The sequence below is a fragment of the Propithecus coquereli genome, unplaced genomic scaffold, assembly GCF_000956105.1.
Source record: "Propithecus coquereli isolate 6110/MARCELLA unplaced genomic scaffold, Pcoq_1.0 Scaffold108, whole genome shotgun sequence".
Lineage (NCBI taxonomy): Eukaryota > Metazoa > Chordata > Mammalia > Primates > Indriidae > Propithecus > Propithecus coquereli.
In genome coordinates, this window is record NW_012134747.1 from 5,579,730 (window position 1) to 5,607,484 (window position 27,755).

General features: G+C 37.1%; 1 protein-coding gene across 1 annotated transcript in view; it reads right to left on the reverse strand.

The window, feature by feature from the left end:
- The window catches only part of COL28A1 (collagen, type XXVIII, alpha 1), a 181,455-nt gene that overhangs the window by 148,373 nt on the left and 5,327 nt on the right, over window positions 1-27,755 (reverse strand). Inside the window, exons 3-10 of the mRNA XM_012647465.1 lie at window positions 21,282-21,302; window positions 19,263-19,319; window positions 16,919-16,972; window positions 15,042-15,083; window positions 11,275-11,301; window positions 6,175-6,219; window positions 3,111-3,155; window positions 1,998-2,051 (exon numbers count right to left, since the gene is read on the reverse strand). Coding sequence (XP_012502919.1) covers window positions 1,998-2,051; window positions 3,111-3,155; window positions 6,175-6,219; window positions 11,275-11,301; window positions 15,042-15,083; window positions 16,919-16,972; window positions 19,263-19,319; window positions 21,282-21,302 — 345 coding nt within the window. The remainder of the gene's footprint in view (window positions 1-1,997; window positions 2,052-3,110; window positions 3,156-6,174; window positions 6,220-11,274; window positions 11,302-15,041; window positions 15,084-16,918; window positions 16,973-19,262; window positions 19,320-21,281; window positions 21,303-27,755) is intronic.

The window sequence follows — 27,755 nt, forward strand, 5'->3', positions numbered from 1 at the left end:
CACTATAAAATATAACATTATTTTCAGATTGAGGGACAAAATAGTTTATTACGTCTTTAAAATTTATAAGTACAGTACATTCTGGGAGGCAAAATCATCCCCTGAGATCTGACTTTTAAGATAATACACTAATAAATGTATAAAATCAAAAAAATTAGCTAATGATCAATGTGACATGGATCTCTAATGGATCCAAAGAGTAGTAGAAATTACATAGAAGTTAGTAATAGTCTCAAAACAAAAGTCGAGAGACTACTAAATTTGTAACCTTAAACCAAAAATACAACTAGAGGGAGAAAGGGAAGCTCACCCCCACTGTGTAGCCTTCCAACAATTTCCAGCATTCTCTAGAAATTGACATATTTTCAATTGACAATGAACTTTGTATGTTCACTTGGCAGTGAACTTTGTGACTGAAACCTAAGTGGTAATTGTATGTCGTTTATATTTTATGATTTTGTAAAACTGTCATCATTTTTTTCATTTAAAAAAGTTTTAGAGAGAAGTCCTTGGGAAATTGATGAAGTTCTCAAATACTTTGGGGGGGAATGACTCCTTTTATGATTATGTTGTGAAAGTCAACCACAAAGTGCTATATGTCAGAAAAATTATAACCACCTCCCCTCCAAAAAACTTGACTCATTATTTACTAAAAATTAATGTATTTGGGGGATTAAAAGCTAAATGTTGTTGAAATAAATTTATTTGTTTAAAAAAAAACAAAGTGGTAAATCTATTAGACATATAGAATGATGACACCTTTTATGGACCTGTCCTCCACCATCAAACCCCAGCTCTGATGTTTAATTTTAACCTCTTTTTCACAAACAGGTAAAAATATCATCATAGGTAACCAAAGCATTCTGGAAATACTGTGTGGACTATCAAAATATATTATTTTTCTTGCTACAGGATTTTACCTACAGCCAACACAATTTTATGAAAACTTCTACTCAGTATTCAACAAGACCATTTCTTTACCCCAGAGAGAATTAATCATAGAAAAGGACTGGGAAAGACAGTTGCCCCAGATGAAGCTTAAGCACACTCCTGCTGAAAAGCTCATTCTATTTTAATTCGCCAAGTACAAGTGTCCTAGTAAATCATACTGCTGTCATTATCTCATTAAAAATACTGTACTTGTCACTCCCTTTCCTCTTTCTCAAGTGCTTCCTACAACTCAAATTTAACGTCATCCTTAAAAGACTGACTTTATCTAGGGTCAGGTGGGGACAGCATCTTCTGCTGTTATTACTGCCACAAATTCCATACAACTCCAGTCATTAAGTCAACACCATTTATTGGATATTTACTATATCCATGAAATTTACTAAGCATTGAGAAGAGTTAAAAGGAACTATTAATAAAAAGCTTGCTTTTAGCAAACTAATGGCCACCTTCATTGGAAAAGGGAGCCTTATAACCAGGTCTTTCAAAGAACCAAAGATGCTGATATATTTTCAAAGACATCAGCATTTTTGGTTCTACTATTTAGCTCTTATTCAACCCCTACCTATCTTGGCTGGTTATCTGTGGAATGATATTGCCAGCATATCACTGATAGTTGAAATTTCCCTATAATAAAAAAAGCTTGATTTCTGTTGGCATGACAGTTGTAAATTCCCTTATCTTATAAACTGTATATTGAATTAACATTACATGTGGGAAACAGAGTGGTTTGAATTGTGTTACTTGTCACTGCTTTTCAGTTTCTAGTGAGTCATAAAATGACTAACCATCAGGAGTAAGAAGGAAACAGCAAAGATTCCAGATAATGGCTTATATTTAATAATGCCCCCTTTGAATAATATAATAGTAAATGATAAACGCCACTGACTTCCTGAATGTACTTGGTTCTGTGTATACATCTGCAGGTTATTATGCATTTCCAAAGGTACTTTCTGAAAGAGTCCCTTGACTTCTACCTGATAAAATATGCATTACATAGAGCACTAGAGAAAGACACTTTTCCTGTCTTAACCAAAGGGTAAGATTACCTTATTGCCTTGAAATCCCTTAGGGCCTGGATCCCCTGGAGGTCCACTAATGCCCTGCTCCAAGATGGAAACCAAGAATTAGTTCTGGATACAAAAGGTCAACCAGGAATGAATCGTTTTTTAGGGCCCCTAGAGATCCTAGAGTTAGAAGTCAGACTATATAACTCAGAGCTAAATTGAGATTATATTCAATTGGGAAATGGGATAAGATAAAATTTCTTGAATCAAATAAGTAGCTTTTAAAATAGCATTTAGGCTGAGAGCAAACACTTTATTGATGAAACGTTTGTTTTCTGAACCTGTGTTTCCAACCTAATTCCTGTACTGGACTCCTTTTTTGAAGGATTTTGACTATTAAACATTTTTTAATATCTAAGGCATATGTATCTGAAAGTCAGAGCTTCCAATGGACCCTGTGATAACCAGAGTTACAGCTTTGCTCTGACAATTCCAGATGAAAGCAAAGAAGTGGATGGTTAACTAGATGCTATCTAGGAAATCCTGGGTAAAAGTATAATTTTCAATAGACTTTCTGAAATACTGAAATTAACTGTTCACATACACCCCCAGTATAACTTTAGAAGAGACAAGTCCCTAAGACTGAAAAAAATTGTCCAAATTATTTTCTGAAATCCATAGAATGTCTAACCTAAATAAATGCCTTAGAAAATCAGTCCATATTATAGAGCATTAAGTATTTGTAATGACGGAACAATACAAATACTGTAAGTTAGATAAAATACATAGGTTTTCCAACTATATTATAGAAGCAATGCAAAAAATAATTACATCCTACTTTTAACTACTTTGACTTTCTTCATCTTCCCACACTCTAATTTTTTAACTTTATCCCCTTAGCTACTCACTAAGAAGACTTGCCTATTGGTACTTATCTTTAGGGAGCCTGAGTTAGTTAATCAAAACATTAGGGAAGTGGTTTCCAAAGTTCGTTGCACATTAGCATCATCTGGGGATCTTTAAAATCATTAATGCCTGGCTCCAATCCCCGGACATTCTGATTTAACTGCTAGAGGGTGAAAGTGGGCAAAGGGGTTTTTAAAAGCTCCCTAGGTAATTCTAATCCGGACTTAGATTTGATTTTAACCTCCTTACCTGAAGTCCTCTGGGTCCCTTTGGTCCATATGGCCCTGGGGATCCCTGTGGAATAAAATCAATAAGTCTCCCTAAATATCCATCGTCACAGTAAAGTGATTTCAGGTGGGAGGGAAGGGACTATGTTCTGGGTAATGACCAATCTTCCCTGGTTATCTAAACATCAAAGACAACAAATTGAAATTATTTTAATTAACAAGCCAACTGGGGAGTCAAAGTTTCCTTTAGTAAACAAATTCCATGAAAATACAATTTTAGATGTAAGTCTCTGGCCTATATATTGACATTTTCGTTATAGTAAAAGAATTCTTCAGAAAGGCAATAAACTTGGTGGAATATGTTTCATTCAAGAGGGCAATGTCCATTAAATTAACAATTTAGTGCATTTCCATGATATCTAGATCACTTTTTTGCCCATCTTCAAGAATGGAACTTGGCAAAATAGTGTTTATTCTTGACACTCTTCTAATAGAAAATTTTTCAATATATTCTGCAAGTAGGAAACCCTTTAAAATTTATTTTTATGAGAATATAACATAGCCTAATTTCTCTTTCCCCAAATTTCCACATTTTTTGCTTATCAAAGCATTACCTGTTAATGATAAACATACTTTGATAATTATAGAAAAATGTAAAAAAAAAACAATTTTAAAAAATCACACAGAGACAAATGCTGTTAACATTTTAGGTGTATTTTCATTCAATTTTCTTCCCGATAGATTTTTCTTCAAATAATTTTATCAGATTGTATATCCAATTTTGTGTCCTACCTATTTTGGCCTCACACTGTGTAAAAAATATTTTGTCATTAAAAACTCACAGTAAACAGAGTAATATTCAAGAATAGGGACCTATTGTAATTTATTTACTCATTTCCCTAGTTTTGACCTTTAAGTATTTTTGATGATTGCTATTTTAAGTGATACCATAATGAACATCTTTGTGTATAAATCTTTGTCCAGCTGCTGATTCATCCCTAAAGATAGCTTCCTAGAAGACGCTAGCTGAGGCAGAGACTGTAAGCCCATTCAAGGTTCTCTCTGGCTCTCCCTTCTCTCATGCCGTACGTGGAAATAGAAACTTCCTCCGTAAAGTTTGTTGTCCATTCCCACCACCTGAGTATGAGTGAGTGTATCTTCATCTTATGGAGTCCCCATCAACAATGACTATTATATGTTACTTCACTGTTTGTTTGTTAATTCGATATGTGAAATAATATTTTAATGTCTTAATTTCACTTGTCTGGTAGCGTGTTTGGGTATTTTTCTCATTTATTAGCCATCTATTAATATATTTTCTCTTTTGTGTCTCTTCACGTTGTTCAGGTGGCTTTGTTACAAACTTGTGTGAACTCTGCATCAAGAACACTATCTCATTGACTATAAGACACATTTTTTTCACATTTTTACATCTCTGACATTGAGGTATGTCTTAGAATCAATTGCATCTTCTATTTATAATTAGCAGCGTGCTTTTCTTTCTTCCTTTGGGCACAGAAAATAATGGGACATTTAACAATCCTGGCATCTTAGTCAATGAAATATGATACTAATTGTCAACCATTTTTATTCCATATAGTTTTCCCAGGTATTGCTCGACTTTCATTTCTGTTCTACTCTACATGTGTCCCTTCTCTATTTCCAAGTACCCATTTTCAATTATCCTCCAGGAAGAACCTATTCATTATCACTCTTTCAGTTTTGCTCAGAGATAATTACCAAGCCTACACATTGCAAAACGCCTGACCGTTAACTCTATAGTCAAAAGCTTTCAGAAAAATCTCAAGCTATCTAAAGTGTTTAGTTCCATGGGCCAGTGTTATCATCTTACCCTCTTCTTTAAATCTTCTGCCTCATTTTCTCTTCTCGACTCCCTCCCATAATTATAATATTGCCATTGAAAGAGTTTATGGTACCTTGATGGCATGCTGTTAATAGTTTTAACTACAATGAAAACTATTTTTACTCTGTACATTTGTGGGCACTTCAACATAAAATGTTTCAGATGTACTTTCTATATATTTTTGTTCTATTAAGGCTGTGTTCCCCAGCCCCTGGGCTGCAGACCAGGTACTGGTCTGTGGCCTGTTAGGAACTGGGACACACAGCAGGTGGTGAGTGGCAGGCAAGCAAGTGAAGCTTCATCTGTGTTTACAGCTGCTCCCCATTGCTCACATCACCACATAAGCTCCCCCTCCTGTCAGATCAACGGCAGCAATAGATTCTCATAGGAGCGCAAACTCTACTGTAAACTGCGCAACCGAGGTATCTAGGTTGCTGGCTCCTTACGAGAATCTAATGCCTGATGATCCGAGGCAGAGCTGAGGTGGTGATGCTAGCACTGGGGAGTGGCTGCAAATACAAATTATCATTACCAGAGAGGTTTGGCTGCACAAAAAATGTCATGTGCTTGAATCATCCCCAAACCATTCCCCCTCCCCTGGGTCCATGGAAAAATTGTCTTCCATGAAACCAATCCCTGGTGTCAAATAGGTTGGGATCCACTGTAAGGAATTCTTTAACATACTTAATATTGTTTCCAGTTTAATTACTTTATCCATATTTATTTTTTAACAAAAAATACATACCTATCCAATCGTCTATGTCTTGCTGCATTTTGAAAATTCCAAACCCTTATCTATTAATATGTGAAGTTGTTCCACATTGTTTATAACTATTTCACTAACTTATTTCATAAAGTTCTTCACTCTATTTTGGAAAGTGCCTGTTCTCAGTGTTTACATCCGGAAGGCAATTGTACTCTGACCTAACTGGAGCTTGAATTGACTTTGCTGTTTAAATTACTCTTTTCACCATAACATTCAGTAGGCATAGCCCCAAAGGTTAGGGTGTCACAAGACAGTCTTAATGGTCCATAAGAAAGACATTTGGATACCTAACTACATTAGGTATCACTTTGTTCATGTTTTACAGATGAGAAAACTGAGTCATTGACTTGAACTCTAGTAGTGAGATCAAACATAATTCAGCCCAGGAATTTTTCCTTAAGGAAAATTAGCCCCAAGGGATCACAGCTGTTAGCATTTTAAAAACAGGTTCCTTACTTTGTCACCTTTTATTCCTGGTTTACCACATTCCCCGCGTTCACCCTAAAAAATAAATAAATGAAATAAATAAGAGAACATTTGTAGTCATTCGATGTTAGGATTTGGGGTTTTTTTTTAAGATTCACAGCAGAATCACTCTGGTTTTACACAATTTTATCCTCAATACTGTGGGTTACATGGGTATTGAAAATTCTTATCCATGAGTCATCCTTAACTTGACAGGATCAAATCAGTGATATCACTTAATGAGGTTTGACATTTTTGAGAAATGGATGAAATTAGAAAGAAAGGAACCTACTACCATCTACCACATATTAGATGCCCTTTGCATACATGATTTAGTTGAATCCACATTATGGCCCAATGACATCAGTTTTACCATTCTTATTTCATGGTTGAGAAAGTTTAAACCCAACAAGATAACTTCCCTTGACCACGTAGCTAGTTAAACAGAAGAATCAGGGTCTGAACCCAAGTCAACTCTAATTCAGAGTCTCGGTTTTTTCAACAACATCATGCTCCAGCCTGAGTACCAACCTTGATCAGCTACCAGTGTTTGCCTAGGGAGCGGTGAGAGAAAAGTTCTGAGACAAGACTGTGTCGTGAGTTGATGGGGAAGGGTGCCATGAGGAGTTAGCAAGATCTGCTGTGAGAGAGAGAGCAGGGCTTGGTGGCAAGCATGCTCTGTATTTTCCATTATCACGCTTTCCTGTCCTGGCTTCCCTAGAACATTACTGAAAAAAACTAACATTTGAATTATGCTTTAGAATGTATTCATGATATTTTATAGACATTGTATCAGTTAATCTGACATTAACTGAGGTATGAACCCATTTTACAGACTGAAAATTTGTGGTTCAAAAAGGTTAAGTAGGCCAGGTGTGGTGGCTCACGCCTGTAATCCTAGCACTCTGGGAGGCCAAGGCAGGATGATTGTTTGAGCTCAGAAGTTCGAAACCAGCCTGAGCAAGAGCGAGACCCCCATCTCTACTAAAAATAGAAAGAAATTAATCAGACTACTAAAAATATATTAAAAAAATTAGCCGGGCATGGTGGCGCATGCCTGTAGTCCCAGCTACTCGGGAGGCTGAGGCAGAAGGATTGCTTGAGCCCAGGAGTTTGAGGTTGCTGTGAGCTAGGATGACGCCACGGCACTCTAGCCCGGGCAACACAGTGAGACTCCGTCTCAAAAAAAAAAAAAAGGTTAAGTAGAGGAAATGTGGTGTATATATACAGAGTGTAATACTATTCAGGCTTTAAGAAGGAAATCCTTCCATTTGTGGCAGTGTGGATGAACCTGGAGGACATACGTTAAGTGAAATAAGCAAGGCACAGAAAGACAGATATTTCACGATCTTACTTATAGGTGAAATCTAAAAATGTTGAATTCATAGAATAAGAGAGTAGAATGGTAATTACCAGGGGTACATAGCAGGTAGGCATGTGTGGGAGATGTCTATCAGTGAACACAAAATTTCAGTTGTGCAGGAGCAATAAGTTCCAGAAATCTGTTGTACAATGTGATGAATATAGTTAGTAAAAATGTCTTGTATTCTTGACAATCACTGAGAGAAAATTTTGTGTCCTCACCACAAAAAATGATGTGTGTGAGGTGATGTATATGTTAATTAGCTCAAGTTAGCCATTTCGCAATGTATACATATATCAAAACATCATGTGTTATTCAACAAATATGTACATTTATTTGCCAATTAATTTTTTTAAAGAAAAATAAGCATTTGTAAAAAGGTTAATTAGGTTGCTCAAGTAGAATGAGAATTGGGGCCTCTGAATATTAATCCATTATATCAGACTTTTAAGACTTCTAATAATTAGAACTAAAGAGTAACAGCCAATTAGAAAAATGTCTAAAGTTTCATAGTCATAACAATATCATCTCTTGTTTATAAAGCACTTTAGAATTTTCAGAATGCTTATATGCATATATATTTATTATAAGCTTCAAATCAATTCTTGTTTTCAAGATAAGGAAACACAATCGGAGAGGTTAAATGATCTGCTGAAATGTCCCCGCCAGCCAGTGACTCTCAGTCCAGGCCCTCCCCATGCACTTGGCTGCTTTTTCTGCTGCTTTATTACCTGTGTGCTGCTCTAGGACATGCTGCTCCAAGTGCCACTACCCGATGACAGAAGGAAATTGCACTAGAATGTAAATCAACGCATCACTTCCTTCGTCAAGGAAATCTTGCCATGAAAAATAAATATCAGCTGAACTTAACAGTGTATATAGCAATATGGTGGATTTATATGCTGGTGCAAGCTTCATGTTGTTGCAGAATAGCAACAAACAGTTCCTAGACTGCCAGCCAGCTTGCAGACCGCACTTTGAATAGCACTGCTCTGAGGGAAATCATCATTCTTACCACCAATTTTGTATGCAAAGTGTGTGCCAGACCCTTTCCATTATTGCTAATATTGCCCTTGAGGTAATAGCAGCCTTGTAAGGGGGGTGTGTGTGTGTGTGTGTGTGTGTGTGTGTGTGTGTGTATATATATATCCACCTATACATAAGCAAAATGAGGCTCAGAGAAATTACATGGCTTGTCCATGACCACAAGCTTGAGTCTGTTAGGCTCCCAAGTTCATGTTCTTGTCAGTCACCCGTAGCTGAACAAGGCACACTGTCAAGGGCTGCAAGTTACTTTCTATTAACGAGATGCTTCTCTCTATGGTACCGCCTGGGCTCTAGCTGGATTCAGAGCAGGAAAGAGGGAGATGCAATTCTTAGAGCCAGCTATGCCTCTATTCAAAAGCAATTTGTTCTCTCTCCACATCCCTTTGTGAGTCAAACTGACCCAGGAAAAACTGAGCTATCACTTAGAACAAGTTGACATTTATTTCTGAATGCATTGGAAAATCATTCTTGAAGAATCAATTAGAAAGCAATTAATTTAATAATGTTGGATGGGAATAAAATGAGTCAAGCACCAAAATATAAAACAGAAAAGTACCATAAATACACTCAAAATTCTTTTGGCCAGAATTCACATTCCATTTGTCCAGACAGATTTTTTAGCTATAGGGTCCTGAGGAACAGCATTTGTTTTGGGGGCAGATTTCCATCAATGAAAATATTGTACTCTTGTTATTTGCCTCTGCAAAGGCATTTTCCTTTCTGGGGGCTCCTTAATCCCTGTGGAATGGCCGCAATTACAGAGTTGCAGAGAGCAAGTGCATCAGAAAGCTATGAACAGATTAGCTCTGTTCCCAGCTTCTGATTTCTGATGCTGCTGCTCCTGGTGAAATTCTGATTTGAATGTCGATGGTTCAGGATCATTTTGTTCTGACAGCTTGTATTTTCCAAGTGAGAACTCCTACAGTGAATCTATAATTCTCCAAAAGTTTAAATGAATCTTTTCAAAAAATGTATATATAAAACTTCCTGGTGTTGATAACTGGCCCATCGTATAAATCAAGATGGGGCAGGGGAGCTACCCGTAATTGTCCTCAACTGTAACACAGGATAATTTTACAATCATGAAAATTGTTTAGCTTTCCCATATTAATACTTGTCCCTTGCCTCTTCATAATAGCACCTTACATTTATAGACAGGCAACCACTTCATTCTCCAACTACCCTGTAAATTAGACAGGCCTATACTAATCTAGTTCTATCCAGATGAAAAAACAGACATTTCAAGACATTGAGTTGCCCAAATTCTGAAGGCTGTTAAGAGCAGAATCATGAGATTTCTTACACTCTTCCCCTTTTAGGTCTAACATTTTCAGTGATTGGGATATATTTATTGGCTTGTATAGGTTCACCCCTAATATTAGCAAGGCCCAGGGCAAAGTGCAAGCAGAAGCCCACATACCATGTGTCTAAATATTTGAAAGTTACAAATTAAACCAATAATGTTCCACCTTCCTTTCTTGACAAATATAGCTTCAAAAGGAATAAAGAATTAAAGGATTTTGGATTTCCTCAGCAGTCCATGCCGGATACAGCCCCATGCGCACAGCCTACAGCCTGCAGCCTGGCCCCTACTTTACTTCCCACCTCCAGCTCCCCCCAGAGCAAGAGCAGCACCCACACATGAAGATGCCCCAAGGAGCACAACAAAGCCCCCTAATGACCTCTCCTTCCCCCACAAACAGCTACTATTTGGTACCCCCTCAGGCCTGGGGAAAAGATGGACATGGGAAGGAAGTTTGTGTATGCCCTCCAAGCATGCTCAGGCCATTGTGCAGGGCCTTCTGGAGTCTTGGTTACCCAACGCATGATCTAGAAGACAGCACAGACCTCCTGCAGACTCTGGCTCCATGGGGAGTGGGGAAGCCAGGGGAGACCCAAAGCAGGACCCTCTAAAGTTCAGGCCTCTTGTGCAGGCCTGAGGGTTGTAGTCCCTGTAGGATAGTTTGGATGATAGGCACGTGTTCTGATTTCAGATTGAAAATCTAATACTAGAGAGCACTGTGGGACAGACCTGTCAATGAACAATTGTGCACTCTTGGAGGTTCCTAAGCCCCAGTCCAACTTGTTAATTTCCTTTGAAGCAGTTTGATTTTCTAACTTAAAACTTGCAAATACACATAAAATCATCTACCACCCCATACCTTTGTTTGCTTATTTGCCAAATTTACGCCCCACGCAAGATGTGCCCAGATGCCTGACTCAATGAAGTCAGTGGTTCTTTCTGCTTACCCAAGACATAATAAATCCTCTCTTTCTCCTGGGAGAGGGTTTGCTGTCTAGATTTTCATAGGAAGGTAAGCATCTACTTGCAGTATTGCTGCATCTCTGTGTTTGTGTAGGGAAACTTTTAATCTGGATATGTGTGCTGCATGGCTGTTAAATTGGGGTTTTCTCTGACGAGAATTCATGTTTGCAAAACTGAGGGAGGCTGGAGTCTAATCTCAGGAATTTTAGGATGCCCTCCACGCCTAAAAACATACACCTATATCTTAAGTTCTATTATTATTTCATTTTAACAGAATTAAGAGTGTGTACAGGAATGAGGGAATCCAGACTTATAAAAACAAAGGAAAATAACTTTTATTAAACATACAAGCATGCTTATGTTTCTGTTTTTCTTTCTGAAATTCCGGTCTATCTATTCGTTGTTGCCAACTTACCTTGTCACCCTTATACCCAGGAATTCCCTAATTAAGAAAAGAAAAGAAAAGGTAAAATATGATATTATAAGGCAGAGTTAGAGTATTAGATGTTTTTCACTTACAAGGTTTAACAAAAACACATCTATACAGTCTTGGAAAATAAGACCATATAAATGTAAGCTATTTCACTTCTCTTTGCACTTAGGGAATGCGCATTTACTAAGGAGAAGAAAAGAACCTATTTTTCCCTATATTACATTCCATTCTCAGTTTCAGGTATTTTTTCAAACCCAATTTCTTACCCTTTGGCCCAAAGCTGAAGGAGATAGTGTACACTGAAAGTCATTGTTAAAGTGATGACCTATAATGGTCCTTTCAAAATTGTCATATTGACTTTTAAACTATGAACTATTACAGCTGAAAATGTTTCACAGAGACTCTTAGAGAAATTGGCTTTGAAAATGAGTTGAGATAATGGCCTTTAAAATGTGTGTAAATATTTGTGTCCTTTCAAATTCGGTCTAGAATATATAACATCAAGGAAGTGAATGGTTCCTTTATCAACCATAATGAAAAAGTTAAGTTACTGTCTTTTATCTCACGCTAAATAAGGGGCCAATGCTTCTGCTGTCTTCCCTGTGGCTCCAGGAATCTTGCACCATTTTCCCCATTGTCACTGCCCATAAGCCCTTTAAGTACAACAATAAAATACTAAATGGACTGGGAAATTACCAGCCCTAAACAGCGAGTCTTTTTCAAACGGGATTTCTTGTCTTTTTCATACAACTTTATTTTTCAAGCATGGAAATAGAATTGTGAGGCATATTTAAAGTGCGCTTGAGGAACCTGTAGAATAATCAAATTTTTAGTGCAGTTACATGTGAGTCAAGCTACAAAATTTTGTTCTATGTGACCTTTACACAAAGGGAAACTTCATGAAGGAAATAACACTTCTTTCCAAATGAGTGGTCACTCGGGAATAGAAGATAAAGGTACAATTATTCAAAAACATTGTTACACTTCAATTCCACCCAACTGAGAAATATTTATTCACATAAATGGTCTAATTTTAAGAATCATGCTTAAAATTAAAGACCATATTGTAAACAGTTAAATTGGAATTCTCTTTAAAACAATTCATATTTGTAGTGCTAAAAAAAAAGCCTGAATTTCTAATCTCAGGAATCTTGGGGCACCCCCAACTCTTTATAACACACAACCTATTTAAAATTCTGTCATTACTTCATATTAAAAGATTTAAGATTGCATTTTGGAAGGAGCCAAGATGGCTTTACAAAAATAAAGGAATATTACTTTTAAGAGTATATTCTTTATTCCTGGTTTTCTTTCTGAAATCCCTGGTCAATTTATTGTTTTGTTCCTATATCAGCTCATTTTCTTCTTCTTCTTTCTTCCTTTAAGAGAATCTTAATTATCAGTTTTAAAATATTCAAATCTAAAATATCCAAAGTTGCACTCATCAGTCTCTGCCAAATTTGTTTTTGACGTTTCTATTTCCAGTAGTGTTACACTTCAAATCACATAGAATCAAAATTTTATAATCGTCTTAGTTTTCTCTCTCCTTCTCTTACCCATTACATCCCTTTAATCCAACCTGTTTAACCTTCTCCAACAACTCCCCACCGCACTTAGGGTGAATTCCACTCCCCTGGCCTACAGGACCCTATGTGGCCCGGCCCCTGCCTGCCTCTATGGCCTGGTCTCCTGTCACTCTTCATTAACAGATTCTTTCTTCCTGTTTCTTGAGCCTGCCAACCTTGTTCCCACCTAAGGCCTTTGTATTATACTTGCCGCTTCTTCTGCCTAGAACACCCTCATTCGTTTGTTTTATATTTTCATAACACTTCTCACTGGTAGAAATCATCTTTTTATCTGTTTGCCTACTTAGTCCCTGCCTCCCCCACCCCAGAACACTTCATGAGATGGGGACACTCCTGTGTCTCCAGCTAAAAGAGTGCCCAGTGCAGAGCAAGGCTCAGTATTTGCTGACTGTATGAATTAGAGTTAGTCGCCACACACTATCATTTCCACCCATTCATGGATTCTCACAATGTTCTCTTCCTTTCTGTTTTGTTACCACTGTAGCCCAATGCTGTCCAATAGAGTGTGAGCCACAGAGGTGAGCTGCACATGTGATTTTAAATATTCTAGTAGCCACATTTTAAAAAAAATAAACATCTAAAATTAATTTTAATAATATATTTTATTTATCCCAATAGGTTCAAAATATTATTTCAATATTTTATCAATATGAAAAATTATCAATGAGATATTATACATCCTTTTCTTATACTACATCTTCAAAATTCATTGTGTATCTAACTCCTACAGCACACCTCAATTCAGTCTAGCATGTTTCAAGTGCTCAGGAGCCATATATGGCTAGCGGCTGTCATATTGGCCAGAGCTGATCTAGCCAATCTCCCTGCTACCTCTCACATCAGCTGTAACAACAAACCTTCTTCTAAGTGCTCCTTCCTTCTTGTTCTCTCCTCAAATTTGTTTTTAGAGCCTTGCCAAATTAATCTTCCCAAAACACAATTCTTGGGTCATAAATCTCATCTAAAACTTGGGGGCTTTCCATCACCCAGCAAAACCCAGACTTTGCAGCCAGCATTGAGCATTCACTCTGACCCTAACCCTCCCTTCGAGCTGTGTCTGTGCCCTTTAGACACCCCATCTCACCATTGCCCAACCCACTGCCTTCTCTCGGGTTGCTGCTCTTGGCATTCTCTGCACCTGGAACGCTTATCCCTTTCCACCTTCCTGCTCCATCCTTGCCTGTCACAATCCTCCATCTTCTTCAGGATTCATCCCACAAAACCTACCCCGATGGCTCCAATCTTCTCTGAATGCCTACAATACTTTGTTCATGCCATTTTTATAATAGTTTGACATTCTGCTTTATGTTACACCTATTTTGAATATCTTTCCTTTCCTATAAGATAACAAACTTTTTAAAAATATAAGTGTTTTGTCTTAGTTTTATTTTCACATAAGAGTATACTTTATATGTGAAAGATATCTAAGAAATGTTTCCTAAATGAGTAACACAAATTTCTGAATGAATTTCTATTGACATTATCAATTTTTCTATCATATTTTTTCATCAAGTGGACTAAAAACACCAGGAGAACAGTTTTTAAAATCTCTGGGTCTGAGTCCAAGGCTTGCATCCAAGGGGACAAGCAGAGAGGGATAACACTAGCACAGCCTCCTTTTTATTCACTATACATGTCTCTGCTATTTGCTACACTTAATGCGATGCCCAGAAAAATGCAAAAAAAAAAAGTATGTACTGTAATTATTCTCAGGCAACATCTGCTATCTTCTAATTTGGGGGATAAGAAATCACCTAGAATGATAACTTTTATTTCGTCTACACAATTATATTGACAAAAGCATAGTTTAGACTATATAATTCTTACACTCCTGAAATTCTTATTCTTTATTATGAAAAGACATAAGAAATAAAGCAAAACACTTTTCTCATTTGAGCCTTTCACAAATGTCGAATTAAGCATTACGGAATGTCATATGGTTGAACAGTCCTGGTCTCATTTTCACTCCTGTTGAGCAAAGCATTTTCTCCCCACGTTTCCACTTCTAAGATCGTATCTATCTGCTGCTTGCCTGAGCCATCAAGAGCACAGGTAGACAGAAATCACTTTTGCTCTTGCACTACAGGGGTCAAAACGGTCAATCACAGAACTATAGCATCCCGGGATCACTTTCTTAGGAAGGCATTCCAGTTGTGTACATACCCCTGGACCTCTTTCTCCAGTTTCTCCTTTTTGAGCATCACCCTGTGACAAACAAAAAATTCAGTCAAAATTCCACAGCCCTGCAGAGTGACAGCTCAATAAAATGCATTATTCAGAAGTCCTACATTAATAGGTTAACTCAATTAGGAAAAACCTTTAGTCTTTACCATTGACATTTTCACCATGCAATGTAGGAAAGAAAATAGCTCAGATAAACTTTGCCCTTTGGAGTGAAGCCAGATGCGTAGGATGCAGAATCCAGGTACGCTTTCACAGCTTACACCGCATCCCAGCGCAACAGCCCACCGTCATTCTCAAGGACGGCATTGTTCCCACTGCGAGCTGGTCACTCTGGCTTTTCTCCATGGGGCTTTGGAATATTTTCCAAAATGTCCTCAAGAATAATTGCTTGCTTTTAGCCAGACTTAGGAAAATATATTATGTAGCACAAAATCAGAAACCAAATAGATGAAACGTGAACATACACTTAGGTATTTAACACAACAAAAAGAAGACACGATGGCATCAGTTTGGACCCATATAAGATGAGTGAGTATAGGGGTGTGTGCATGTGTGTGTGTGTGTGTGTGTGTGTTGTAAAGCTGGCCAAGGATGCCATACATTTCCTTTCCCTGACAAGCAGGCAACCGCCGAAATACTTTTATGTATATAATTTATTATATTTTTCATTACCTCTCAAAAAATATTCTCAGGAATAGAGTTATTGTGTTAAATTTTTAAGTATTTGAATGCCTCCTATGTATTACCTAATTGCTTTCCAAAATGTCTGTCAAGTTACCTTTACAATGAAGAGCAAACCAGTTTCACCACATTGCTGTCACTAGTTACTATTATTTTAGTATTGCTGCATAATTGCTTTAAGAAATGTTTTTTAAAGTTTGAAACACACACAAAACAACTATGTGAACTAGAAAACTGCTTCCAAAAAAAAATCCTCTGGATTCAAAAGTTTTTAAAATGTAAATAATTTGTGTTAAAGGGTACCACATTGTTTCAATTTAAATTTCTTTCATTACCTAATGAAATTAAATGTTTTTCTATTTCTTTCTTTACCAATTTGATTTCATCTCTTGAAAATCATTTGTGTCATTTGCCCATTTTATTGTTAGAGGCTTGATATTTTCTCAACAGTTTGATAAGGTTTTTACATACCATAGAAATTAACTCAATGCACTATAGAAATTAACCCAATGCCCACTGTACTTGATGCAAATATTTTCTGATATGTCTTCTTTATTTTAATTATTATTTTTCATTATACAGAATTTTACCTTAAATTTTCACATAGCTTATCTGCTAATCTCTCTCCTTGTGATTCATTCAGTTGTTCTTGAATTTGGAACACCAAAATACCAACAATGATCTGAATAGATAAGTTATTTCTTTAAAAATCTAGGATTTTTTTAGGTAGGTGCACAAAGAAAAGAATTGGGGAAATGCCTAAAGATGTTCTGGGAGTTTTTCTGTTATTATTGCAGGTCAGTTATCCATAACATAGATCCACAAAAAACACAAGTGCCAATGTCAATCTGATGTGGAACACACATTAGTAGTTCATGAAACATTGTCCTGATTAATTTGGGCCACTATTATTTAAATACCAGTGTCCATTATACTTATTCAATGTCCCTAGGTTTCCTAAACTTACTAAAATGTTCATATGTTCCTCAGAATTTGGGAAAGCAAACTAACACAAACAAGACAGATAATGTAGGAAGTGAACATCCTATATCATTCATCAGAATTGTCAGATTTTTGCCATATACTACAATACTCTTTATTTTTTTAATTTTTGTTCTTTAAATAAATCTAGAAGGAGATAAATTGATTTAAAGAAAAGCTGTTTATTCATTTACCGGGTTTCCTTTTTGTCCTCGCTCACCTTTAATACCTGGGTTTCCATGTGTACCCTGAAGGCAAAGGAAAAAGGATTATTTTAAGCAAGTGTTCTATTAGTTTTCTATACTTTATAATAGTTTCTGATCAGCTTCATCCCATACAATGACAGAATATGGCAAAACCTTCACCTGCCAAGCAGAGACTCAACTCTTTTCTTCCCTTTCCCACACCATGAAAACAGCAGTCTTGAATTGGCAGATTCTCTGGATTTGCTCAAAAGAGGGTAATGTCTCTCTCTTCCTGTCAATTACTTCTTCCCCAAACAATTGCTTCTCAGCAGCTTTGCAAACAAAATTAAACTCATACAAAGATTTAAAAGAATGACTGCAACAGGCAGGAGGATGGGAGTTGTTCCTGTCCTCTCTTCACTGTGGACCACTTCTACAATTCCCCTTCCTTGGTCACCTTTAAAAGAACCAGGCCAGCTTCCTTGCCTTTGGCCAAAGGGGTTCTGATATACAGGGGACGATCTCAAAAGATGGGAGAAGGCAGCTTTCCAAATTGTTCCAGAAAAGCATTTTGTTTTCCTATTCCCAAGGCCCCAAAATGTTTGCCTTTCTGAGAACTGGCTTTGGAGGTTCTCAATAAATGTTAAATAACAGAGTTCTGTGGTTTATCCTGGTTAAAACACGACAATATTGAGTGACTAAAATTGTCAGGCTATCTTAGCAATTGTAAGCTTTCTTACTGTTCGTTTTAAAACATAATTGAATACCCCTTCCCCTGGCAATCTCTTGGTGTATGAAATATAAACTAAAACTTAGTAGGAAGAGAAGGGTAAGCCTTTGCTTTAGCCAAAGTCAGCTTCTACCAGTTGTATTTTAGAGGAAAAAAACAAAGCAAAACAAAAGGACAAATAAACATTCCTATTCTTTAATGCCCTAATGGGTAGAGTGATTTGAAAAGTGTAGGCTTTGGACCCCAGTCTCAAGGTAAAATTTTTTACTTTCTAATACATTCACAGTATGCTTTCCCCTCCCCACCCCTAAATACAAGAATTAGTTGAAAAATTCAATTCATGCATTTTGTGAAACATCTTTATTGGGATTCTATACTTTAAGGATAAGATTTAGAATCACAAATAAATGGAATATTGAATGAGTAGCATGGATGCTTTCTGATGAGATGTGTTAGCATCTCCAGTAATCTTGATGTCATTTCAAATGCTTTCCCGATATAGACATGGCACCTACCAGATATTAGGCCAGAATATAAAGGAAGTACTCCATCTTGGATTATCTTATCAAATATGGAATCATCATAGTAAATCCTGCTATTTATTTTTGGTTACCAAGTGGTTACTTCTGTTTCACAGAATTCACCCTAATCCCCTAAAGCTGCGGTCTGGTCCCCAACCACTTGGGCTGCTGACCAGTACTGGCCCATGGCCTGTTAGGAATCAGACCACACAGCAGAGGTGAGCATCAGGTGAGCGAGTGAAGCTTCATCTGTATTCACAGACACTCCCCATGGCTCGCATCACCACATAAGTTCTGCCCCCTGTCAGATCAGTGGCAGCATTAGAGTCTCATCGGAGCGCAAACCCTACTGTAAATTGCACATGCAAAGGATCTAGGTTGTGCGCTCCTTATGAGAATTTAACACCTGATGATCCGAGGTGGAGTTGAAGCAGCAATGCTAGTGCTGGGGAGCAGCTGCAAATACAGATTACCATTAGCAGAGAGGTTTGACTGCACAATAAATGTAATGCGCTTGAACCATCCTGAAACCATCCTCCCTGCCCCCAGTTCATGGAAAAATAATCTTCCATGAAACTGGCCTCTGGTGTCAAAAAACTTGGGGACCACTGCCCTAAAGCATCCCAACCAACTTCCTTTCCATGAGGCCACACGCTGTTGCTGCTGTACTGCTGGATTCATGTGAAGACAATATTTAACTTCCAGAGAGGTTCGTGTCATTTGCTTCTAATGGCATAAAGCTTTGCCTAAAGCATTGATGATTTGTATTCTCTTTTTCTGTATTTTCACTTCATTATTGAGAAAGTCCAGCCCCAGTTACTAAATAAGGAGTGATGCTGAAATGTCCTTTATGGAAACAACTTGATCATTTTAAAACAAGTCTGCCCTCAGTTCAGGTCAGTAAAATCCCAGGCTCATTTCTAAGGATAGAACATGTCCTTTAGAAATAAAAGAAAGACATAGCACTTCCATTTTTGCTGCTATTTCCAAACAATTGCTTTTTGACAGCCCAAAATAGCTCCAGTGCTTTCAAGAGTGAGTAGAGCTATCATTCCTAGAACTTCCTGACTCAGCCCTAAGTTCAAAGCAGAAATATACTCACAGGAGGCCCTGGGTCGCCTGGATCCCCCTTCTCACATTCACAGATCTTGCGTTCACACTGAATCAATGATGAAATACAATATTATCACATAGTGAAACACAGCATGTCAAATTTTATTCAGTACATGACCAGCTGGAACACTCCCTTGAAGAAATTTTACCTTCCAAGTTTAGGGAGATTTTGCTCTCTCTATTAAATTATTCTAGGCAAACTTGGACCTAGTTAAAGCCAGCTAATAAAGTGGTATTAAATTTTGCTCTGGTTGAATAAAACAGACATCCCATCAAAAATATCTATATAATGTATAGATGTCAGTTAAAAGGAGAAAAAAACATTTTCAGTGGACTTTTGCTGCTTCTCCTATATAACACATCAAAGGTCAATAATATACAAACATTAAAAATTCCTTTACTAGGCAAAGAAAAACATTTGAATTATACCATATTTTATCAATTATAAGATGCACATTTTTTCCTCATGTTAGCATCTCTGAAATCAGAATGAGTCTTATAACAGCTGTCAACCACGTTCAATTATGAGGAAGTAGCTGTTTTCTACACATGCACTTCAAAACTCACAGAATGAAATGGAAGAAAATTTCAGAACACTCTTGAGAAATGCTGCATCACCAATGCATTTGCTGGCATAGAGGCCAGTATTATGTGGAAAAACAAGGACATCAACAACTCAGACAAAAAGTGATTCAGAAGATTGAGATTCAGATGTGAAGAAGTTTTAGAAATAACCAATGTATTTTGGTTATGTATTTCCTTCTACGGATAAACAAAAGTGATACAGGATTTAAAAATCTATATCTAAAATACCTAAAAGAATTCTCTCCATACTTATAAAAATAAAAATTGTAATTGATAAGAAGATACTGTGTCATAATTTAATTGGCAAGGTTTTTTCCTTTCTTAGTGGTACATAAAATAATGGTGTATCTGACCATGTATAATTCAATAAAATATGGTGCTCTACAAGATTAGGTTATTGGGTTAGCTTCTTTGCTTCTTTTTTTTCCTTTTTTTCTTTCTTTCTTTTTTTTTTTTTTTTTTTGAGACAGAGTGTCACTCTGTTGCCCAGGCTAGAGTGCAGTGGCATCATCATAGCTCACTGCAACCTCAAACTCCTGGGCTCAATCAATCCTCCTTCCTCAGCCTCCCTACTAGCTGGGACTACAGGTATGCACCACCATTCCTGGCTAATTTTTCTATCTTTTGCAGAAACGGAGTCTTACTCTTGCTCAAACTGGTCTTGAACTCCTGGCCTCAAGCAATCCTCCTGCCTCAGCCTCCCTAAATGCTAGGATTACAGGTGCGAGACACCATGCCTGGCTAGTTCCTATTACTTTATGCAACAATACTTGTATATTTCCTGATGTCAAATAAGCAGCTCATTGAACAAAGTCCAGATGCTCCAAACTCTTTGCTTTAAGAAATGCACATCCAGTACAAGACTCCTCAGCAAGCTCATGGTCATCTATTGCTGAGTCCTATCCAACCAATGTCGGCCAGCGTTTTTTGCCATGTGGTCTGATTGCCACCATCAGGCTCCCATTCCTTCACAATAGGAAAAAGATGAGTTTACAGTCAATCAGCAGGCAACAGGGGACGCTCTGAGCTCTGTCTCTTAGCTAGGAACACTTATCTAACCCTAGCCAACACCAGGAACACCCCCCAAAGTTGAAGACCCACACGAGTGGCTAGCATCAGAGTTGTGCTTAGAATAAAGGAAGCCGTATCAAAGTAAGCAAAAACTAAGCAAAAGCCACTGATTTCTAAAATCACTCTCTAGAATCACATTAAATATTTCCTACTTTTTTAAATTTTCCAACCCACAGCGGATATGGTAGCACAAAAGAAATCAGATAGCTGCCTCAAAATAGAGTGGCTCATTTTAAAAGGAATTAAGCATTTTTATTTAGTCATGCCTAATCTTCTAATGTTAATTATAATGCCGATTTGATAATGCAAGTTTTTATAGTAATTCATAGTAATCAAAGCATATGGTGCTTACCTTCTTTTCAAATAAGGTATCCTAGAAGGGAAAAAAGAATGAAGCATTAACTCGATTCATGGTTCTGCTTCCAGCTACTTATTAGTCTTAATTATTCCCTACGGGATATGCAATTTCCAAGAAGAATAGCAATTCAGCCTTTTTAACCTTGTAAAAGCAATAAAGTCTACCAGCCAACCACCGAAGGAGCACTCTAAGCCATATGATAATAGATGACGTGACTAACATTAAAAATTAATCTATATTTTCTAAGAACTTTATCTTGTTGCATCCTATGTTTTATCTTTTGTTTCCTTTATCAGCTCTAGAAATCTCTATAATTTGGCTAGAAGCTTAATCAGTCATAATTAGAAAATTCTCACTTTTACTTACAAAAACGGAGGCAGAATACAAAATTGTGTATTTTTTTCTATTTTTTCCATCCCTATGTATATTTACATGCATTTATTTTTCAGCATTAAAACATTAATTTTAGAGTCATAACTTCATGAAATATTAATGGACCTTACATAATCACATTAAAACTCAAAAAGAGAAAATTAGAAAGTCCAATGACATTTTCTGAAATGATCTGAATTATGAGAAGACAAAGATTTCCACTACTATCATCACTAGGAGAAACGGTCTTATATTTGATGTTTGAAAATCCTCACATATGATACTTTATAAAAGTTCAGCATAAGAAAAAAATATTCAGCTTTTACATTTTAACAGTATGGGGGAGGGGAGGTGGAGTAAGATGGCCAAATAGAAACATCCAGAAATCATCCCTCCACACGAACACCTATTTCAACATCTATCCATACAAGCAAGCACCTTCAGAAGAACCAAAAATCAGGTGAGCAATCATACTACCTGGTTTTAACATTATATCAAGTAAAGAGGTACTGAAGGGGGCAGAAAGGACAGTCTTGCATTGCCTTACAAGGGTGGGGAACCTGCAGCCTCAAGGCCACATGTGGCCCTCCAGATCCCCAAGTGTGGCCCCTTGAATGAATCCAAACTTCACAGAACAGATTTGTTCTGTAAAATTTGGATTCAGTCAAAAGGCCTCACTCAAGAATTCAGAAGGCCATGTTTCCTTCTGGCCCACTATGCCACTCTTGCCCCATCCTCCCAGCAGTGTCTGCCCCAGTACACCAAGTGGAGAGAGAATCTGTGTATCCAGGGGAGAAAGAGTGAAGTGATTGTGGGGCTTTGAATTAAAACTTACCCTGGCACAGGGGGGCACAGCACAGGGCAGAATTATGCCAGTGCCCATGGAGGAAGCATATTGACCAGCCTGGCCAGAGGCAAATCCTTTGCCCCAAAGCCTAAGTTCCCACTAGCCCCATCATTGGCTGACAAAAAGCAGCCTGAGGCCTGGACAAAATTCATAAGGTAGTTGGGACACAGGGCTGCAGTCCTCGGGCAATTCCTGTAGCTGTGTTGCCTCAAAGCCAGTGGACTTGGGGTGCACACAACCCAGTGAGAAACCAGCAGTGTGGCCAAGCCAGTGCCTGTGTCACCCCTCCCCCAACTACAGGAAGCTTGGCTCAGGGAAAGTCTTCTTCCACTTGAGGAAAGGAAAGGGAAGAGCTCAGAGGACTTTGTTTTACAACTTGGGTACCCACCCAGCCACAGTAAAATAAAGTGCCAAGCAGACTCCTGAGGTCTCTGAGCTCAGCCTTAGTTCCTAGATGACATTTTTGGACCCACCCCAGCCCAGAAGGAAACATGCTACCTTGAAGGAAGGACCCAGTCCTGGAAGGATTCACCACCTGCTGACTAAAGAGCCCTTGGGCTTTGAATAATCACCAGAGGTAGCCAGGCAACAGTCACCACTGCTCTTGGGTGAGACTGGGCTGGCTTCAGGTATGACCTGGTGCTGGTGGCCACAAGGGAATGCCATGTCACTCCTCCCTCAATTCCAGCAGCCCACCACAGAGAGTGAGGGAAGAGAGTGAGAGACTTTGCCTGGTAATCCAAGGAATTCTCTTGTGTCTTACTCAAGCTCACCAAGGCAGTAACATCAGGAGTCTGCAAGAATCACAGCATTATTGGGTTTGGGGCTGATAAGGCTGCAGTAACCAAAGACTTAGCCCACAACACTCAATTCCCTTTGAGTATCTGGAAAGACTTCTCAAGAAGAATAGGTTAAAATAAGCCCATACTGTGAAAATTAAACTAAATACCTAACTCCCCAATGCCCGGACATTGATGAACATCCACAGGCATCAAGAACACCCAGGAAGACATGACCTCACCAAATGAACTAAATAAGGTATCAGTGACCAATCCTGGAGTGATGGAGATAGGTGACCTTTCAGACAAAGAATTCAAGAAGAAGCTCAATGAACTTCAAGACAATGCAGAGAAGGAATTCCAAAGCCTGTCAGAGAAATTTAATAAAGAGATTGAAATATTAATGATAAAAAGAAATCAAGCAGAAATTCTAGAGCTTAAGAATTTAATTGACAAACTGAGAAATGCATTACAGTCTCTCCACACCAGAATTGACCAAACAGAAGAAAGAATTAGTGAGACTGAAGATAGGCTATTTGAAAATACATAGAAGAGAAAAAAGAAAAAGAATAAATAAGAGTGAGGCATTCCTACAAGATCTAGAAAATAGCCTCGGAAGAACAAATCTAAGAGTTATTGACTTTAAAGAGGAGGTAGAGAGGGAGATTGGGAAAGAAAGTTTATTCAAAGAAATAATAACACAGAACTTTCCAAACCTAGAGAAACATATCAATATTCAGGTACAAGAGGGTCATAGAACACCAAGTAGATTTAACCCAGACAAGGTACTCAAGGTAGTTAATAATCACACTCCCAAAGGTCACAGATAAAGAAAAGGTCCTAAAGAAAGCAAGAAAAAAGAAAAAATAATAACATATAAAGGAGCTCCAATACTTCTGGCAGCAGATTTCTCAGTGGAAACCTTACAGGCCAGAAGAGAGTAGCATGACATACTCAAAGTGCTGAAGGAAAAAAACCTTAACTCTAGAATATTATATGCTGCAAAAATATCCTTCACACATGAAGGAGAAATAAAGACCTTCCCAGACAAACAAAAGCTGAGGGATTTCATCAAAACAAGACCTGTCTTACAGGAAATCCTAAAAGGAGTTCTTCAGTCTGAAAGAAAAGGGCATTATTGAACAATAAGAAATCTTCTGAAGGTATACAACTCACTGGTAACAGTAAGGACACAAATACAGAATACTCTATTGCTGTAATTGCAGTGTATAAACCACTTATATTTTGAGTAGAAAGACTAAAAGATAAACCTATCAAAAATAACAACTTCTTGAGAGAGAGATAGTCTAAAAAGATATGGATGGAAACAATAAAAAGTTAAAAAGGTCGGGGGAGAGGAATGGAGCTAAAGGGTAGAATTTCTATTAGATTTCTCCTTCTTTGTTTGTAAGCAGAGTTGTCATATGTTTACAATAATTGGTTATGAAATGCTTTTTGCAAGCCTCATGGTAACCTCAAATCAAAAAAACCTACAACAGATACACAAAAAGTAAAAAGCAAGAAATTAAAACACACTAGCAGAGAAAAACACTTTTTACAAAGGAAGACAGGAAGGAAGGAAAAAAGAGAGAACCACAAAACAACCAGAAATCAAATAACAACATAGCAGTAGTAAGTCCTTACATAGCAATAATAACATTGAATGTGAATGGATGTCAAAAGTCATGGAGTGGCTGAATAGATAAAAAACAAGAGCCAACTATATGTTGTCTGCAAGAAACCTACTTCACCTATAAAGACACACATAAACTGAAAATAAAGGGATGGAAAAAGATATTCCATGCAAATGAAAACCAATAAAGAGCAGGAGTAGCTATACTTCTACCAGGTGAAATAGATTTCAAGACAAAAATTGTAAAAAGAGACAAAGAAGATCATTATACGATGATAGTTGTGTCAATTCATCAAGAGGATATAACAATTCTAAATATTAACATATATGCACTCAATACTACAGCACCCAGATATATAACACAATTATCAGAGCTAAAGAGAAAGATAGATCCCAATCCCCTTACTATAATTGCTGGAGACCTCAACACTCCACTTTCAGCGTTGGACAGATGACCCAATCAGAAAATCAACAATGAAACATTGGACTTAATCTGCACTATGATCCAAATGAACCTAATAGATATTTACAGAACATTTCATCCAACAGTTTCAGAATTCATGTTATTCTCCTGAGCTCATGGATCATTCTCCAGGATAGACCATATGTTAGGCCACAAAACAAGTCTCAAAAAATTCAAAAAAATTGAAATCATACCAAGTGTTTTCTATGACCAAAATAGAATAAAACTAGAAATCAATAATAAGAGGAACATTGAAAATTGTATAAACACATGGAAATTAAACAATATGCTCCTGAATGACCAGTGGGTCAATGAAGAGATTAAGAAGGACATTTAAAAATTTTTCAAAATAATTGAAAATGAAAATACAACATATCAAAACTTATGAGATACAGAAAATTTTAAGTGTCAGGAATAATATTTTGGTAAAAAATTTGAATAGTGCATAGCAAAATGCATCACTTATGTAAAAGATGACCTACATTTATAACTTGCTAACTTGGGGAAAAAAATTAATGCAAAAATAATAAATGTTTCATAATAAAAAATGATCACTATGAAAAACAAAAGAAAATATTAAGGAGTCCGAGAAGTCATTCAGCCCAACCTCTCACTTTGCAATAAGGAAACATGGTTCCACAGTGATGTGATTGGGCCAAGGTCACACGCCTGGGCTGAGCCCCCTGACCATCTTCAATGCCACTTCATACTTACCCACACAGGAAGGAATTAGCCAGAATAGTTTTCAAAACTATCTTAAATTTATAATTTTGAAGAAATGTTACAATCTTGTTTTTGTCCAACACTTAGGCCTTACTACCATGCTTTAGCTGAGTGGGGTGTTATCTGACAAGTGCACTGTAGGCCATGTCAGAAGTCAAACACTGGAAACAAATGAACCTATGTTTACAGATAGAATTAATACTTTCTTAAGGTAGAAATTATGTGTCAAACTAGTGCCTTATGATTGAATCTGAAGGGGTAATTTTATATGATAAATTAGGAAGATGAAGGAATAAGCACTGGAATATTTGTTATAAGGTATCAAAAATGAAGGATCTAATAAGGAAGTTAAATGTAATGTAGAGTATGTACTTTTATGAAGGACTTCACATCTCTTTAGTTTTATTTTTACTTCATTTCCATACAAACTAAAAATATAAAGGGAAGAGATAGCAAAATGCTTTAAATGGCTCTAATCATTTAATGGGAAAAAACTTAGGCTAGGAATTAACTGTCATCCTGGGTTTTCATCTTGTTTCAACCATTAAATAGATATGTGCTCTTAGGCAAGTCATATAACCCATCCAGATAATTTTTCCCATATATTATAAAGGGGAAAGTTTGACCACATGGTCTCAGCAGCTATAAAACTCCGACCACAGATGCTACCTACAAAATTTAGCATCTTACCTATCGCTCTCCCCCACCAAATGATTTTGAATTAGTAGCCAGTGTATATCCAGGCTGCAGGCAGATGAGATACTTGTATCTTTAAGAGCTAGTAGGTCAGGTGGAGAAATGGGAGCTACACTGACAGTCTCAGTTAAAATGGCATTACCCCCTCTGCAGAACATTTGACTATGCCTACAAACTGAAGATGTGTATGCCTTATCTCTAGGTTGCCCAAGACAATTCTTGCTTTCACCTGTTATCCTGAAATCCCTTCCAGACATACTCTAGAGAAATTCTTGCACTTGTACATTTCAGCATTCACCAATTGTGATAGTGAAAATTTGGAAATAATTAAAATATCCATCAATAGTGGAATGGATCAATAAAGTAAATACCATTCAGCAGTTCAAGTGAATGCATTGGGTCTACACATTTCACCATAAATTTCTAAAAACATTGAGCCAAGAAGCAAGTTGTAAATGCATACATACAATATGATCTGAATTATGAAAATATTTAAAATATTTCAAACCACATCAGAAGTGTGGTTTCCTCTGGGAGGGAGAAAGGGAAAAGGAATCCAAAAGGAGTTCAAGAGAGGCAATAAAACAACTAATAATTCAAGTCAAATTTCAATATTTAAAAACAAGTACTAATAAATATAAAGGAAAATGCAAATTTTTGTCACTTTACAACCTTTTTACAATAAGCAATATCCTAATCAGTTTTTTAAATTCATGAAGTTAGCTCGTACTGTGCCTGGTGTGTAATTCTACACGTATTTTTCAGCCCTTCCTTTGAAAACTCAATTTCTTCTTTGCTGCGTTGCTCTTTAAAAATATGTGTCATAAGGCTTACAACCATAACAACACAAAAAAACCAATTATTTTTAGAACTCATTTGATTTTTGTGTTTGCTGGAATTTATATTTCTATGGAAACAAAAATGGACTCAAAACTACACAATAGCTAAGACTGTT